Genomic DNA, 15,349 nt, shown 5'->3' with positions numbered 1-15,349 from the left:
AACCATTTAGAATATTAATTGAGTAAAAGTTTTAAAATATGTGACATGTATTGCACTTAAGTACAATATTTTTTTTTTCTAAACATACAAAATGTATTGAAAGTAAAAGTACAAGTAAATGCAAAATGTAAAAGAAGTAAATAAATTCACTGAACAAAATTATAAACGCAACCCTTTTGTTTTTGCCCCCATTTTTCATGGGCTAAACACAAAGAATTCCGAAAAACCAGTCAGAATCTGGTATGACCACAATTTGCCTCACACAATGCAACACATCTCCTTAGCATAAAGTTGATCAGGTTGTTGATTGTGGCCTGTGAAATGTTAGTACACTCCTCTTCAATGGCTGTGTGAAGTTGCTGGATATTGGCTGTATATCATATACGCCGATCTAGAGCATCCCAACCATGCTCAATGGGTGACATGTCCAGTAAGTATGCTGGCCATGCAAGAACTGGGATGTTTCCAGCTTCAGAAGAATCAGCTTCAAGGAATTATGTACAGATCCTTGCAACATGGGGCCATGCATTATCATGCTGCAACATTAGGTGATGGTCGTGGATAAATGGCACAACAATGGGCCTCAGGATTTGGTGGCCAATTGCATGCTCCCTCAAAACTTGCTACATCTGTGGCATTGTGATGTGTGATCACAATGCCACGTTCAAATGTGAACTTCACATTTTAGAGTGGCCTTGTATTGTGGCTAGCCTAAGGCACACCTGTGCAATAATCATGCTGTCTAATAAGCATCTTGATATGCCACATCTGTGAGGTGGATGAATTATCTCGGCAAAGGAGAAGTGCTCACTAATCCAGATTTAGACAGATTTGTGAACAATATTTGAGAGAAATAGGCCTGTTGTGTTTCTATACACAGGCCTGTTTCTGTACATAGAAAAGTAGCAAGATTTTGTTCAGTTTTAACTCTTTTTTATCCATTTTGTATTTTTGGATAAGAATAAGAAGCACTTCATCTGTACTTCGTGTCTCTCATTCCAACATAAGAAAACATTTCTGGAATCTGCATCTGAAAAAGCATTTAGGTGTATTTACAGTTTGTGCATCTCAGAGGGGACATGGATGCATTTAACCTGCAGTTAAAGATGCATAAATAATGTTTTATACATAAAATATTGAATACTGATATTTGAAATAATTTAAAACTTCAAAATTTTAAATGAAAACCACCAGTAGGTGGCAACAAGTGACTGTTAATGAGTGAGTCATTGCGATACATCCATTCATTCAAATGCTGATTGATTCAGAAACAAAGCATTTGACTGTGTTAATCAGTGAATCATTTATTCAACCAATTTGTTCAAAAAGCTAATTCATTCAATAAAGAAACACCGTACATTGCTCAGAGAGGCAAAACAGTGCTATGATATTTGTTTGGAAATATTGCAGCCATATTTACATTTGGCAAGTTGATTTGAATAGTGAGGCCATGTGTTCAGTGATATTGCTTGCACAAGGGCAAAAGATTTCCCCAGGGCAGATTGCACAACAAGATCAAGGTGTTCACATGAAAATCTTATTCTTCTTCTTGCTTTGTATTGGATCGCAGACTTGTGCATTACCACCAGATATCTCTCATGTGGACCTTTGACACTCCTTATTGAGATCATAGATAGAGTGTCAATGGTCCACATGACTCGACCAGAAGGTGATGCTAGATTGGCGATGCAAGCAGAGGCAGGCCCTTGGCACACACTGGAAGCAACTCATAGCTAACCCTCACAGTAAGGGGAGCACTTCTCAGCTCAACCAGAAGTTGGCTCTAGACTGACATGGCTGCTAACTGAAGCTCAGTGGAGCTGAGGCCCAACTCTGAAGGAACTCAGACGATCAATTTGGGAGTGGCGTGCTCATAGGTCACCTTCTAGGGTGAGGGAACACTACTAAGGGATTGACCTTAAGCAAAGAGAGAGGTACCCAGCTCAACTGAAGCAATCAATAGCCCAGAGTCAAAAAACCTAGCTCTCAAGTGGAGAGGAGGGCTCACATAATGTGCCCAGGACTGGCGAGCTCATAAAAGATCCTCCTGCAGTGAGGGGAGCATGGCCATGTCTGGGGAGCAGATTGACCACAAATGGGACATCAGGAATGGGATCCATCTTAAAAGGGGATCACACATTTCAAAAGGGAACAGCAAGGTCCCAGCATAGAGGCAACTGACCAAGGAGGCGACAGGGACAGGCCTAACAACTCAGTATTGTTGAATGTGGAGTTATCAGGAGCAGCTCTCTCGGTTCTATAGCTGAGGTGGGCCCTCAAAGCACAAACTGGGAGTGATAGGCTCATAGCCAACCCTTGCAGTAAGGGAAGCACTTCTCAGCTTGACCAAAAGGCAGCGCCAGTTTAGAAGGGGCAGTCTAGCAGGGCCCAATGTAAGATAATCTACCGATGCAGCTGCTCACAGTCTTATGCTCTCTTATCGATAGAGAGAATGGGTTCCATTTAAAAAGATCCGAAGAGAACCTGTAGGAACAACAGGGCCCAATAACCAGAGCTACTGCTCCTCAGAACTGGAGCACTCAGGCAGGATTTCCGCTGAAACACATCTGACTCATACCTCAGGCAGCACAGTGTACTTAAGCCTTTTCTGTGGAGAGGCAATTTACTGGTTCAATCATAAGAACAGTGTGACAGGAAGGTCCTGTGGGCCTGACCGTCTATTGAAATGCAGAGTGAAGTTACGTAGTGTTAAGCCACTCAACGACTCCGCGAGAGGACCTCTAGCTCAGAGAACGTGCATGATGGTTGAGAGGATAAATCAAATCTCAGGAGACCCCTCAGCGCAAGACAAGTAACACGTCCTGGCCAAGGCAGTTTCTCAAACCAAACACCAACCCAGGTCATCGGGGAGCATGTCACAAAGCATTATACTCCAAAAACACTCAACCTGAACAAAATGGGGACCTTTGGCTAAGGAGGCTCTCTTAGAAACCCAGTGACTTGGCTGAATGGTCCAGTAAGCATGAAGCGGAAGATGTAGGGCTATCATCCAGCTTGGATCCAGTACCGACGGGTGCGCGCCTGCGCTTCAAAACAGGCAACGCACACAGACTTAATTGCAATTTGAAAATCACACTAAGGATATTGCAGTTCGTAATTAATGTTGATGGGCTGTTTCATTTTGATGAGTGGGTTCACGGTTCCCGCTTCCTTCTTTCTTTCTGTGATTTTGAAGTTTGTAAAGTATTACAATGGTGCTGAAGCCCGGGAGGAAGGAGGGACGTGCTGCTAAAGATCCCTCGCCGCTGGGATGAATCTGCAGTGGTATCGAGCAGGGCGTAGGAGTCTGCCCGTCGAGGACACTCGAGGCGGTAGGCTGGAGTGAGTTGCCAGGGGGGCGGACGAACTCACTCCAGCCCACGACCTCGACGACTCCTTCAGGAAGGAGGCGGGAACCGTTGCACAATCAAACTAAGTTTTAATAAAAACCAAATAAACACAAACAGCATGACAGCCCCTCACGGTCGACTGCCACGCACAAACAAAAACCAAACAAACAAAAAAAAAAAACCCAGGCCTGGTCCTCTCTTGTCCTTCACTGTCGTCTCTCCTCTTTTGTATCCTTCCAATCTCTTCCGTGGGACGCGAGACCGTTGAGTAGAGCACTCCGTTCCAATGGCTCTCTGCCCCACCTCACTCGTCACATTTGTGCAGCCCTAGACTGAACTGTGTGAGTGTGTGTGTCATTGAAGTGCAAATTTAGCTGTAGCCAAGTAACTTTGTGCGACCCACCATGTTCCAGTCTGTGACCCACAAGTGGATCGCGACCCGTAGTTTGAAAACCCCTGCTCTAGAGGAAGCAGTTCGAAGTTCTCTTGAAAGGGAACTGATCTGTAAATCAGATAATCTAAACTCTGCTAATAGCTTACTTTTGCAAATGCATCTGGATGGGAGACCTGTGGAGGACAGTACTTAATGTGATTCACACATGAATACCGTAGAAGGTAAAGTATTTCTGAATGTAAATAGTTGAGTTTCCCAAGACAAACAGCTCAAATATGGATTCAGCAATATAATTATATTGTTAATTCTTAATCATATTTCTCAGATATATAATAATGCATTAGAATTTTCCCTCCCATAGTTGCTAACGTACTAAGTATCCTGCAACCTTACATGACTTTCTCACACACATACAAGACACATACATCTGGCTGATCTCTTGTTGGCTGATGGCCACTGGATACCACTGCTGTTCCAGCTAAATATTTGTTGGCCATTTTCTGGACATGCAAGTGGCACTGAAACACATCTTACATATGCTAACTAGCATTCACCTTTTAACCCCCCTTTATGGGCAAATATTCTGAATCTCAGACTTGTCAAAATCCATTGAGTCCATGTTGAAGAGAGTCTATCTCAGCCATCTCCCTCAGGGTCTCTTGGATGCCAGACAGTTTTTGAGGAGAGCCAGAAGTCCTCTATCCCTGCTCTCTGTATATATCTCCATAACAGCTGTGTACACTAATGCTTCTGATACGTGTAAGACCACTTAGCTCATGGAAAAATATGGAATGGATTGGGGGACTGCCAAAGCAGTCAGTTTTAAATTATGCTACCTTCTGAGAATGTAGGGAGATTTTGCAAGTCAGCAAATCTAATATTGAGCGACTGTTCAAAATTATAGGGACAACTGAAAGTTTACTGCTTATTTCATTGCAATAAATGACCTCGTTGATGTGATTACATATCCAAATGTCAGTTCAAAATTGTAATTCACAAGCTAGGACCACGACACAAACAAGCTAAGAAACTGGGGAAGAGTAAAAAGAGGATGAAGGGGTTGAGGGAATGGGATGATGGTCAGGTTGATCAGGGCATCTTGAATTGATGGCTCAGAGAGACTCCCCCCGATACAACCTGATAGAAATATAATGTGGGAGAAGGTTGGCTGAATGGATGAGAAAGGGAGGGATGGGTGGGTTCAAGAGAATTAAACTAGCAGTGCGGTGTGACATGGCCCGGTATATATGGAGGTTTTTAGAAGTCAGGTGATTGTTTAGGGCGTGCCCCTGCCCCGAACTTTAGTTAATACCAATTAACTCCATTAAATGAAAATCAGTCCATCTTTCTCTGTGTGTCGATGAAAATTTCAAGTTAAAATATTTCAATTTCAAATATAAAAAGAATAATAATAATCACTACACTATGATGATAATAATAAAAATGTTTCTTATGATTTCTGGAGGACACTGAAAACTAAAGATTCAGCTTTTCCATCTCAGATAATCATCAATAAATGTACTATAAATGCTAATACCATTTCACAATATTACTGTAATGCAGCCTTATTTCCTGAACACACAAACACACACACACACACACACACACACACACACACACACACACACATATAGTCCTAGCCCACTAGGATTTTTACCAATAAAATTTTTCTATATTTGCTGTTGTGTGTCAGTGGTACATATCAGTTTACACTTCCAAACGTTATTTTTGCCATGAAATGTTATTATCCAGTGATATTTTTGTTTGCACAGGGAGTCTGACAGCAGCCAGTGCTCTATACAGAGATCTGATCTCACCATCATCCAGTCTGTCTGGAATAACATGAAGAAACAGAACAAACTGAGACAGACTCAGTCCAGAAGAACCATGGCAATGTCTCCAAGACACTTCAAGAAACCTGCAAAGCTACAGAACTGTGCAACGTTTTAGGCACTTGTGTAAAAATGTAAATTGAGGATGCCACCAAAAATAATGCCATAAATAGATTTTATTAATTAACTTCTATTAACATATCTAAATTTGCTGTGACCATACAATGCATTAAAAAAAGCTTTTGTCCTATGTTTACTTGTTTTTCATGTAGGTTTGCAGGCAGGTTTCTTGAAGTGTCTTGGAGACATTGAGACAGTTCTTCTGAATTTATTCTGTCTCAGTTTGTTCTGTTTCTTCATGTTATTCCAGACAGACTGGATGATGATGAGATCAGATCTCTGTGTGGAGCACTGGCTGCTGTCAGACTCCTTGTGCAAACAAAAAGCTTAAAGGTGCCATCTGTCATTTCTGGCAAAAAAAAATCAAGTCATACTCCACATTCCATACCAGATGGGGGCAGTATGCCTCAATAAAGTGAATTGGTCTACTCTAGAGTAGCAAATGAGAAATGGCATAGTCTCTATGCTCCGCCCCTACCTTCACAACAACACTACAGCCATAGCCGAAGCCTAAAAGAGGACGTTTTGCCTCCAGAGGAACGTTGGGTGATGTCAAGTGATATTGAAACATGACATCTTCAAGCTACTCCCCTTCACCTTTACCAGTCAATATGTTCCTATTCGTTTTGTTCATATTACATTTTGAGTATTATATACACATTATTTGAATTAAATTAATTTGACAGACAGCATTCTGTCAACATCATTGGTAAACATCAGACAGCTGATCAAAGCTGGCGCCAACCAACGTAACCAGAGCTGCCAACTCTCAAGCATTCACCGTGAGACATGCACAATTGACTCTTTTCACACGCTTTCACGCCACACATCAATTTTCTCACGCACAGAAAAACCACGAAGCAAAGAGGACACGGAGACCAACAGACTAGACAGAGCAGGTTACTTATGAAATAAAACAATGGGTAAGTTATAGCTAGCTAATAATCAAACGGAGCTACGGTTAGCCATCCCTAACTTTAGCACGTTTATCGAACAGCCTTCAATACATTTCTATGTTATAACTTCCCGAAACAAATACACAAACATATAAAACAAACTTCTAGCGAAATACTTACAGCATCTAACTTACCAATCCAAAAGAAATGTTGCAAGTTCGGAGTGGAACCTCATTTCTTTCAGGTCCATCAGTTGTCTCCAGCGATTGAAAGCAGTGCCGATGTTTACTCTGGTTCGGCTCCTTTTCTTATCGGATTTGATTTGTGTTTCCGAGCGCGGTTGTTTCCCTGTAGCGGGTGACGCGGGTGGGCTTTCAACACAATTGACATCAGGTTCAAGTACACGCTCACAAGCCATGCGAGTTATTCTTGTATTGCAGGTTGGCTGGTGGTTATGTTGCCCGCATACCGCCTCCCATGGCCGAAACTGGTATTACAACACCTGTCGGGCCGGGGCTAGTAATGCTAATGCTAAATAAGGTTGATATCTCTGCAGCACTATAACTTGACATTTTTTTAATGACATCATCGCCCTTATTTCTTCTCATTCTTTTGATGCATGTAGGTCATGTTATGGATATTTTTACCTAAATTTTTGCATATGGCACCTTTAATGCATTATTACAATTCATGTAAAAAAAATATATGTTTGAAAATACAAACTGATATTTACCACTGACACACTACAGCAAACGATAAAAATTAACTGACTTAAAATCATTTTCTGTTGGTGAAAATACTAGTGGCCTAAATTCCATTGTTTTATATGTATGTATATATATATATATATATATATATATATATATATATATATATATAAAACAATGGAATTTTTTTTTATACATTAACAAAGATTAATAAATGCTATTAAATTATTTTGCTCAGTGCTAGCTCATGTTAGTTAAAGAGATAATTCACCCAAAAATTAAAATGTGATATTTATATGCATACCCCCAGGGCATCCAATATGTAAAAAAAAAAATATATATATATTATAATTTTGACCTATACAATGTATTGTTGGCTATTGCTACAAATACACCCATCCCACTAATGACCAGGTTCACAAATGCAAAGAAAAATACATTGGCTTTCTCCAAAGCTTAAATATGCAGCATGCATAAATGCACACACTCACACCTGCTCAGTTCTATTTCTGATTGTTTTGAGCCTGTACTAGTTTATAAATAGCTGATAATAACAGTTATATTCTTCTGTAGCTCTCCTTTTGTCTTACTTTGGGATTTACTGTAGTGACCTGTCATGAAACAAGCACACAAATATATTCTTGTATTCAAGAATTCTGTTTATTTATCCTACAGCCCTTAAGATCTGAAATTAACCCAAAATAGAGAGCCTGGCTGAACTAAAAAAGCAATAAAGGAGTCACACTCACTCACATAAAAATACAAACTCCTAAATTCTCAGCGGTGATCATATTTTCTGTTTCTGTGAAAGGCAAAGCATTGTGGGAGTAGAAGGATCCGGTGGGAGTAGAAGGATCCGGTGAACTTCAGACAGTGCTGGGGTGGCGTCTCTTATATTCTCCTTTAATTTGAAATGGCACCCTGCTAAATATAATGTCCACAAGTTCAGTTCAGGCCATTTTCACTGTCCTTTTCTGTGCACAACATTTTTAGCAGTTGGAATTTTAGCTCAAACCATGGGTGAAATTTTAAGTAGTTAGACATTGTCTGGGTTATTGATGACACACACAGAATGTGGATTATTATTATTAGTAGTAGTATTATTATTATACAGTTAAGAATTAAAGTGTTTTAACTTTAAAAATAATTACCAGACTGGGAAAAGGAATAGGAGGAGCAGACATAAAGATGAGAGAAAGAGATTTAAAAAGAGTGATGGATCTGATGAGTCAGCTTGAAACCACAAACATCTCTCACACTCATTCTCTCTGTCATGTCTGAATCCAGTCGCAAAATTTGCAGCCGAGTGAGGAATAAAGGCTAGATAGAAATTCCACAAGTAAAGGCAGTGTCCCTGGTACACACATCACACAAATCCAGACAAGAAGGACTGTGGAGGCTATATATATATATATATATATATATGTATATATATATATATATTAGGGGTGTAACGGTTCACAAAATTCACAGTTCGGTTCGATACGATACACTGATGTCACGGTTCGGTTCGGTACGTTTTAGATACAGCAAAATGTAAAAACATCTCAACTTTTCAGAATGCCGCAAGCGCACCACAGGTCATGTGACAAGAACTAACCAATAAGCTTCATCCTTTCCCGTAACAACGTTGAAAGCTCAGCCAAGATGAAGGAACAGCTGATCATATTTGTATATGGAAAGCAATTTTGAAATAAATTTAGTAGCAGAGCTACTGCAAGCGATTTTTAGGGCTGTAAACCCATTTATCCTTTGATGAAATTTCCGGGCCTTCATGGAGAGAGGACGTCATTGTTGCTTCCGCCCAAGCGCTTTGGAAAGGAGGAGAAAGACGCGCCTAGCGTTTTCCACGCGTTTTAGGCGCGTTATGTGAATGGCCCCTAAGGCGCTTGCTCACTCAGCACGCGCTGAAGGCTCGTTGCAAAATAGCCAATGCATTTAACAGACCAGAAATAGAAGAGAAGATCCTCCAATAACCAACAGGTCTGGTGTTTGGGTGCACTTTGTATTCCCTGTAAGCCATAATGGTGATGATAAAATGAATGGTAAATAGTAATGTAACGTAAATGTAGCCTACCAATCGCCGCGGTGATGTCTTTTGCCCTGTTTGAGTCAGTTGGAAATGTCTGTCTAAATGCTGCGGGGGTAGTTTGCACGCAGTATGTTTCTCCTTTTTTCGTCTTTTCCCAGATACTGAGACACTAAGGCGTAAATGAGTTGACATGTTTCAAGTATTCCCACTGGTGGTTCTTTTTTTTTTTTTTTTTTCGCTGGTGTACCCTATTGTCATGTAGCAGATGCGACATACCGTTGTTTTTTTATCCACTACTCTCTTGCCATCACCATTATGGCTTACAGGGAATCCAAAGTGCACCCAAACACCAGACCTGTTGGTTATTGGAGGATCTTCTATTTCTGGTCTGTTAAATGCATTGGCTATTTTGCAATGAGCCTTCAGCACGTACTGAGTGAGCGAGAGCCTGACTGAATAGCCTAACATAAACATAATATATAACTAAATATAAGTTCGATTCAGAACTACAAACACAAATAAACAGTTTTTAAAAAATTACAAAAATGGTGGATATGTAAGATGGTTAAGTAGAGAGGTCTGGATAAAGGGGTTTAAGTGGTTAATAATCAACATCTAACCTGATGAAATATATATATATATATATATATATATATATATATATATATATATATATATATATATATATATATATATATATATATATATATATATATATATATATATTGCTATTATGATATCTGCATTATATCTCATCTTCACCAACACTAAAAACTTTTATGTTTGGTCATTAACTTTTAAATGCATCATTATGCAAACAAATGACGAGTTATCAGCATGAAAGACATGCAACTGGCAAATTAACATGCTGCTTTATTTCTCTCCAATACAGTATGAAATTAAATGAAACACAAGGTGGAAGATGTTAACTGACACAAGATGATTGACAGGCAAGTTTATACAGTGATGAATGCACATGACTAAACAATAGAATGAATGCAATTATGACAAGCATGTCCAAAATTTGTCCTACTATTCTGCTACATACTCAAAAGTATGTACTTTTTCTTCACACACACACACACACAAAGACATTTTTGTCTTACTGAACTGAAATAAATTAGCAACATGATGTCAGATAATAACTGTAGTGACGTTTTTGAAAGGTTTACATTATACATTATGTTGACCATACATATTTGTGGAGTAATTATAGTCAGAATAGTATTCTGCAACCAAACTAATCTATTCCATTGTAAACAGCTTAATTATAAACATAAAACATCTTCTGATCTGCACTGAGGCTTTGTCTTAATTTTAAAAGCCTCGGCAAAAGGAAGTGAACATGACTTTCTTTTGACTTCTAAAGCAGGAAGCTTCAGAGAGGACCATACCCTTGTTTGATCTCAATAAGAGCTCCTCACACAATAGAAGGTCTTGCTCTGTTTAAAAGCTACTGTTCAGCATCATTGCGCCCGTGAGCGTGCGTGTACGTGTGTGCGTGCGAGAAGAGACGAGGATCAGGGACGCTTGTTGGAATTACCATTGCAGAACGGACTCTTTGTCTTCCCTTTTCACAGCATCATGCCCACAATAGCGGCTTTCAAACGGCCCCACTGCTTAATGAAGACCTCAAATGATATGCTAACGGCGTGCCGTTTTAATTACAGTTTGAAGTAGTTAAGTACCAAACAATGTCTTACAGCCAAATGAGCAGTAGGCTATTCGAACTCACTCTCACTTTTGGATGATTAAAAAAAAAAAAAGGAAAATAAATGATTAGTTTCAGACTGATTTATAATAGACTAATGAATTTGCTATTTTAGCTCATTTTAAAATAAACGTAGGCTAGTCGGTGATGCGTGTTGCGCACGTTTGCGCGCAGTGCTGAGATGGGTAGCCTATGTGTATTTGTATTTAATGGGTGGTATTTGTTAATAATTACATTTAAATATTTTTTATAATTTGAGTTTCTATTAGGCTAATTTATAATGTAGCCTAGACTTCAAGGTATGAATTAATGAATAACTTAAATCAAATGTTACTCTTTGTAGCTCTATAGTAGCCTAGTGAAGATGACAAGACCTGACACTGATGGAATTAAGAAAACAACCTCACGTTCTCCTTTACTGTAAGAATACTTTAGGAGTGTAACAGTCTACGAAACACGTTTACGTTTAAAATAACCGACTCATGAGTCAGTTATTTGGCGTTGTATTTATTTATCTTAATGTGCTATTTGTTATGTAATGCTTATAATATATAATTGAATGTTTAATTTACTTATAATATATATATATATATATATATATATATATATATATATATATATATATATATATATATATATATATATATATATATATATATATATATATATATATAAAAATAAAAACAATTTGATTAACATTTTCTACTTTCTGTCACTGGTTTTATTGTGTGCGCAATCCTCTGGCAACAGTCTCGGATACAGGCCGACTGTCAGTTAAGCTTAAGAGTAAGAATTGAATAGTATAGCTCCACCTCCCCGTCTAAAGCAGCGAAAGCCCACCTGAGGCTGTCCTGGCCGGGGAGGCGGAGCCTTTTCTCAGCCTCCCATTCCTAAACAGTGAATCAGTCTGTTCATTCACATTCACACGCGGGCAAGCCAGTTCACAGGCGTTTCAAACACAGCTCTGTCCGGTGGAGTAACTCTTTCCCCCCCTGAGCAGACAGGAAAGGAAGTCATGGATTTATTTATTTTCTATTTGGTCTTCGGACCTTCTATTTAGTTCAGAAGAACTTTTTTTCATTTATTATTATTATAAATATTTTTGCGAATTCGTCCCATATTGGAATACCACGCGAGCTTCGATGTGATCTTGGAATAAAACGAATAGGACTCGTGAAGCATATTGCAGCGGGACTTTAGCGATTTATAGAAAACGCATCATGATCATAACCCGTAAGTAGGCAAAGTTTGATAATGCATTATTTGATAATACTCGTGAGTTTCTGTCTGTTGAGGATTATTAGATTAAATGCATCTAATTCAATACATGAATGATACTGCATCCTAAACGCAATATTTGACTGATTGACTCGACTTGAAGTGAATCTAGGAGGTGACATTGATAGTCCAAGCAATAATATCATATTGAAGAGCTACGTTTATTCCAGTTGTTTATGATGGGCATAGAAATTGTATAGGCTACTAATGCATACGGGTTGGTGTCAGTAATAATCCTTCTACAAATTATGATCTTCACTTCAGACCATGCATGACAGAAGTGATCAAACTTTGTTTTGAATAAGGCTACATTGCTTATGAATATTCAACTTGTTGCTGTCTCTGGGTCATGCCGTATTTTTAAGAAGCGAGCATAACTGGTCACCGAAAGGTTGCCGGTTCGAACCCTGCAAATTGCTGTTCCACACACACACACACACACACACACACACACACACACACACACACACACACACACACACACACACACACTTACACACACACAGTTCCAATATGTTGACACATTTCCATCAACTAATGACATTTTTCATAAGTATTTTTTATTGTTGGTCATTTGCTGGTGCATTTAGAGTAGACTACACATATCAGTGGGATATAACTTTAACAGTTTAAGAAGCAGATATGTTACATTAAATATGGAATGAGTGTAATGCTCTTTAAATTTTCTTAGTTAAACCGCTTCAGATTTGCATCTCTTCCTAAAGCTAAAAGAGTGCAATTATTTGGGTGGCGCGTGAGATACATTTCAGGCGCAACACCGGCGCTCCAGGCTGTCCGATAAGTAATCTCCCCTCGCGCTCCCTGAATCTCGTCACGTCTCCATTGGTTTTACGTGGATTTCACATAGTTCGGAGATAAGATTTCATCAGAGGTAGTCTGAGTCTTCATTCCGTTTAAGTGCAGAGAATCGGGGTTTTGCTGTAATCTGGCAATGCCAAAGTGCGCGTGGAGAGCGTGCCGTTCTCCTCTGAATGCGCATTCGTGCATCTTTTCTGGTGTTGAAGAGTGGGGATTTTAACATTATCCAGTGTTTTCAAACAGAACATGAGTAGCAAAATTTAGATTTTAAGTTTGATAGCCAGAGTTTGCCAGAGTTAAGTTAGCCGAAATGCAAACTAAATGACCTGAGGGTGTCACCATAGCAACAGTTCGCTCCTTGAGAGTTTCCTTTTAGGATCAATATCGGACCAACACTAACATTATCTCCTTATTTATAGATTTAAACATCACAAATCTTATCTCACTTTATCTCACTAGACTAAATATAGCTAAAGCTGTAAAAACTGTTTTAAAACATCTTCATGATCAGATAGTTTACAGTTACCAAACAAAAGGAGTCTGTGGCTACTGTGTAAAATAGCTATAAAAGAGATTTTTTTCTCAGTTACAGAATTTATGTCAGACCATTTGCCAAGCTCATAATTGCAACCTTCTTTTGGGTTTTCAAAAATAATTCAATATTTTAAAGTATATATTCTGTTGCTGTTGGAGGTTTGGTGTATTTTACTATCCATGCAGAGGTTTTGCTAACTCTAGGTGATAAAGCAGTAAGCAGGTCAGTTCGAAGTCAAAGAAAGAAATGTGATGCTTAAAAGATGCAACTTTGAAGTTGACACATGCATTACCTGATAATCTACGGTCATGGTTTTTGGTGAGCTGGATGGACTCAAATACAGGTAAAGAGCCTTTAAAATCAAACACATTTTCTTAAACACTTCATGTGGCTCTAAATCCACTGAAATCTTCATATACAACTTTTGGAACTGGGGGCAGGTTTAAAGCCACAAATCTCCTTTATTGCCATTTGGGAAAAGTATGAGTGCTGTGTTTTAGTCTATATAAGGCTAAACGCTTTTAACAAGTTGTTGTTGCTTTAAGATCGGTTGGTGTAAAAGAAGCCCTCTGTCATATAAGAGGAGGGTCTCTCTTTCTTCACCTCTTTAAGTAATCTTTTGATCATATATAGAAAGGATAGGGTGGCATATCATTGAGCGTATCTAATCATCTGACCTGAGATCAGTCTTGCGTTACACAAAGTGGCCAGTCACCAGACCTGGCCACACTGGCTCCAGGTCAGTGATAGCTAATGTTTAAATCTGTCAGAAAGTCTGAGACAGACATAAATGGGCCCATCTGGCCAAAGTGTGTGTAGGTGTCTGGGATAGTGGTGTTGAGTGACTGTGGTGATGGGGTAACCCCATGATCCCCTGTGTTTGTGACCAGATGGAGAGTATCTTCTCATTTTCAGAGATACCTGACTCTCTCTCTCTACCCCCATATGTCTGTAGCAGGCCATGCCAAAATATGATATGCATGATCCTCAACAAATGATATATGACTGCTCTTGATCTGCAGATTTAAAGTGTATGTGTGGAAAAGATGGAACATAAAGAGCTCAGTGTCTAGGACAAATAGGACATCAGGTCACATGAATCTCTGATGAAATTTCTCCTAGTTCCGCTCACAGACTAGGTATTGATGTTTGTGTGTTATTCATTTGAAACTGGGCTTTTTTAACTAGAATAGCAATATTTACAGCTTCAATAGCCTTCAATTAACACACTTGAAACAAGTCTATACAGTGAATTTGGATTCACATCTAAAAATATTTTTTCTTTATCAGCATTAATGGTTCCATGAAGAACCTTTAATATGCATGGAATCTTTCCATTGCAGAATATGTTCTTTATAGCGGGGATAGTTCTTCAAATTATTATTGTTAATCAAGCTGCTTTTAAATGGGTCTTTTGAGAATTGATCACTCTTTGGGAGTCACTCTTTTGGGATCATTCTTTGGGAAACCTAAGATGGTTCTTCTATGGCGTTGTTGAGAAAGCCCCCCTTTGGAAGCTTTATTTTTTAGAATGTTGGATCTGCCTCCATAGCAGAGAGATCTGTCAACATAAACTTGGTTATGCACACACATGCATTCATACACATAGGTTCACCCTCCTCCCTCGCATGCTGAGGAACCATCAGTCAGCGATTGTGAGAACTTCCTGCAACAG

At 39.1% G+C, this 15,349-nt stretch overlaps 1 protein-coding gene across 2 annotated transcripts in view; it reads left to right on the top strand.

Annotated features, from left to right (window-relative positions):
* The window catches only part of LOC113044154 (rho GTPase-activating protein 7-like), a 104,545-nt gene that overhangs the window by 69,379 nt on the left and 19,817 nt on the right, over positions 1-15,349 (top strand). The window contains exon 1 of one of the 2 annotated variants that reach the window (XM_026203816.1): positions 11,951-12,275. The exons of the other annotated variant lie outside the window; for it this stretch is intronic. Within the exon in view, the coding sequence (XP_026059601.1) occupies positions 12,263-12,275 (13 nt within the window). The 5' untranslated portion in view covers positions 11,951-12,262. Of the gene's footprint in view, positions 1-11,950; positions 12,276-15,349 lie in introns of those variants that run through there. 2 annotated transcript variants of the gene reach the window in all.

This window comes from Carassius auratus, chromosome 26 (assembly GCF_003368295.1).
Source record: "Carassius auratus strain Wakin chromosome 26, ASM336829v1, whole genome shotgun sequence".
Lineage (NCBI taxonomy): Eukaryota > Metazoa > Chordata > Actinopteri > Cypriniformes > Cyprinidae > Carassius > Carassius auratus.
The sequence above is the reverse complement of the archived record's forward strand: the minus strand, read 5'-3'. Positions and strand labels throughout refer to the sequence as shown.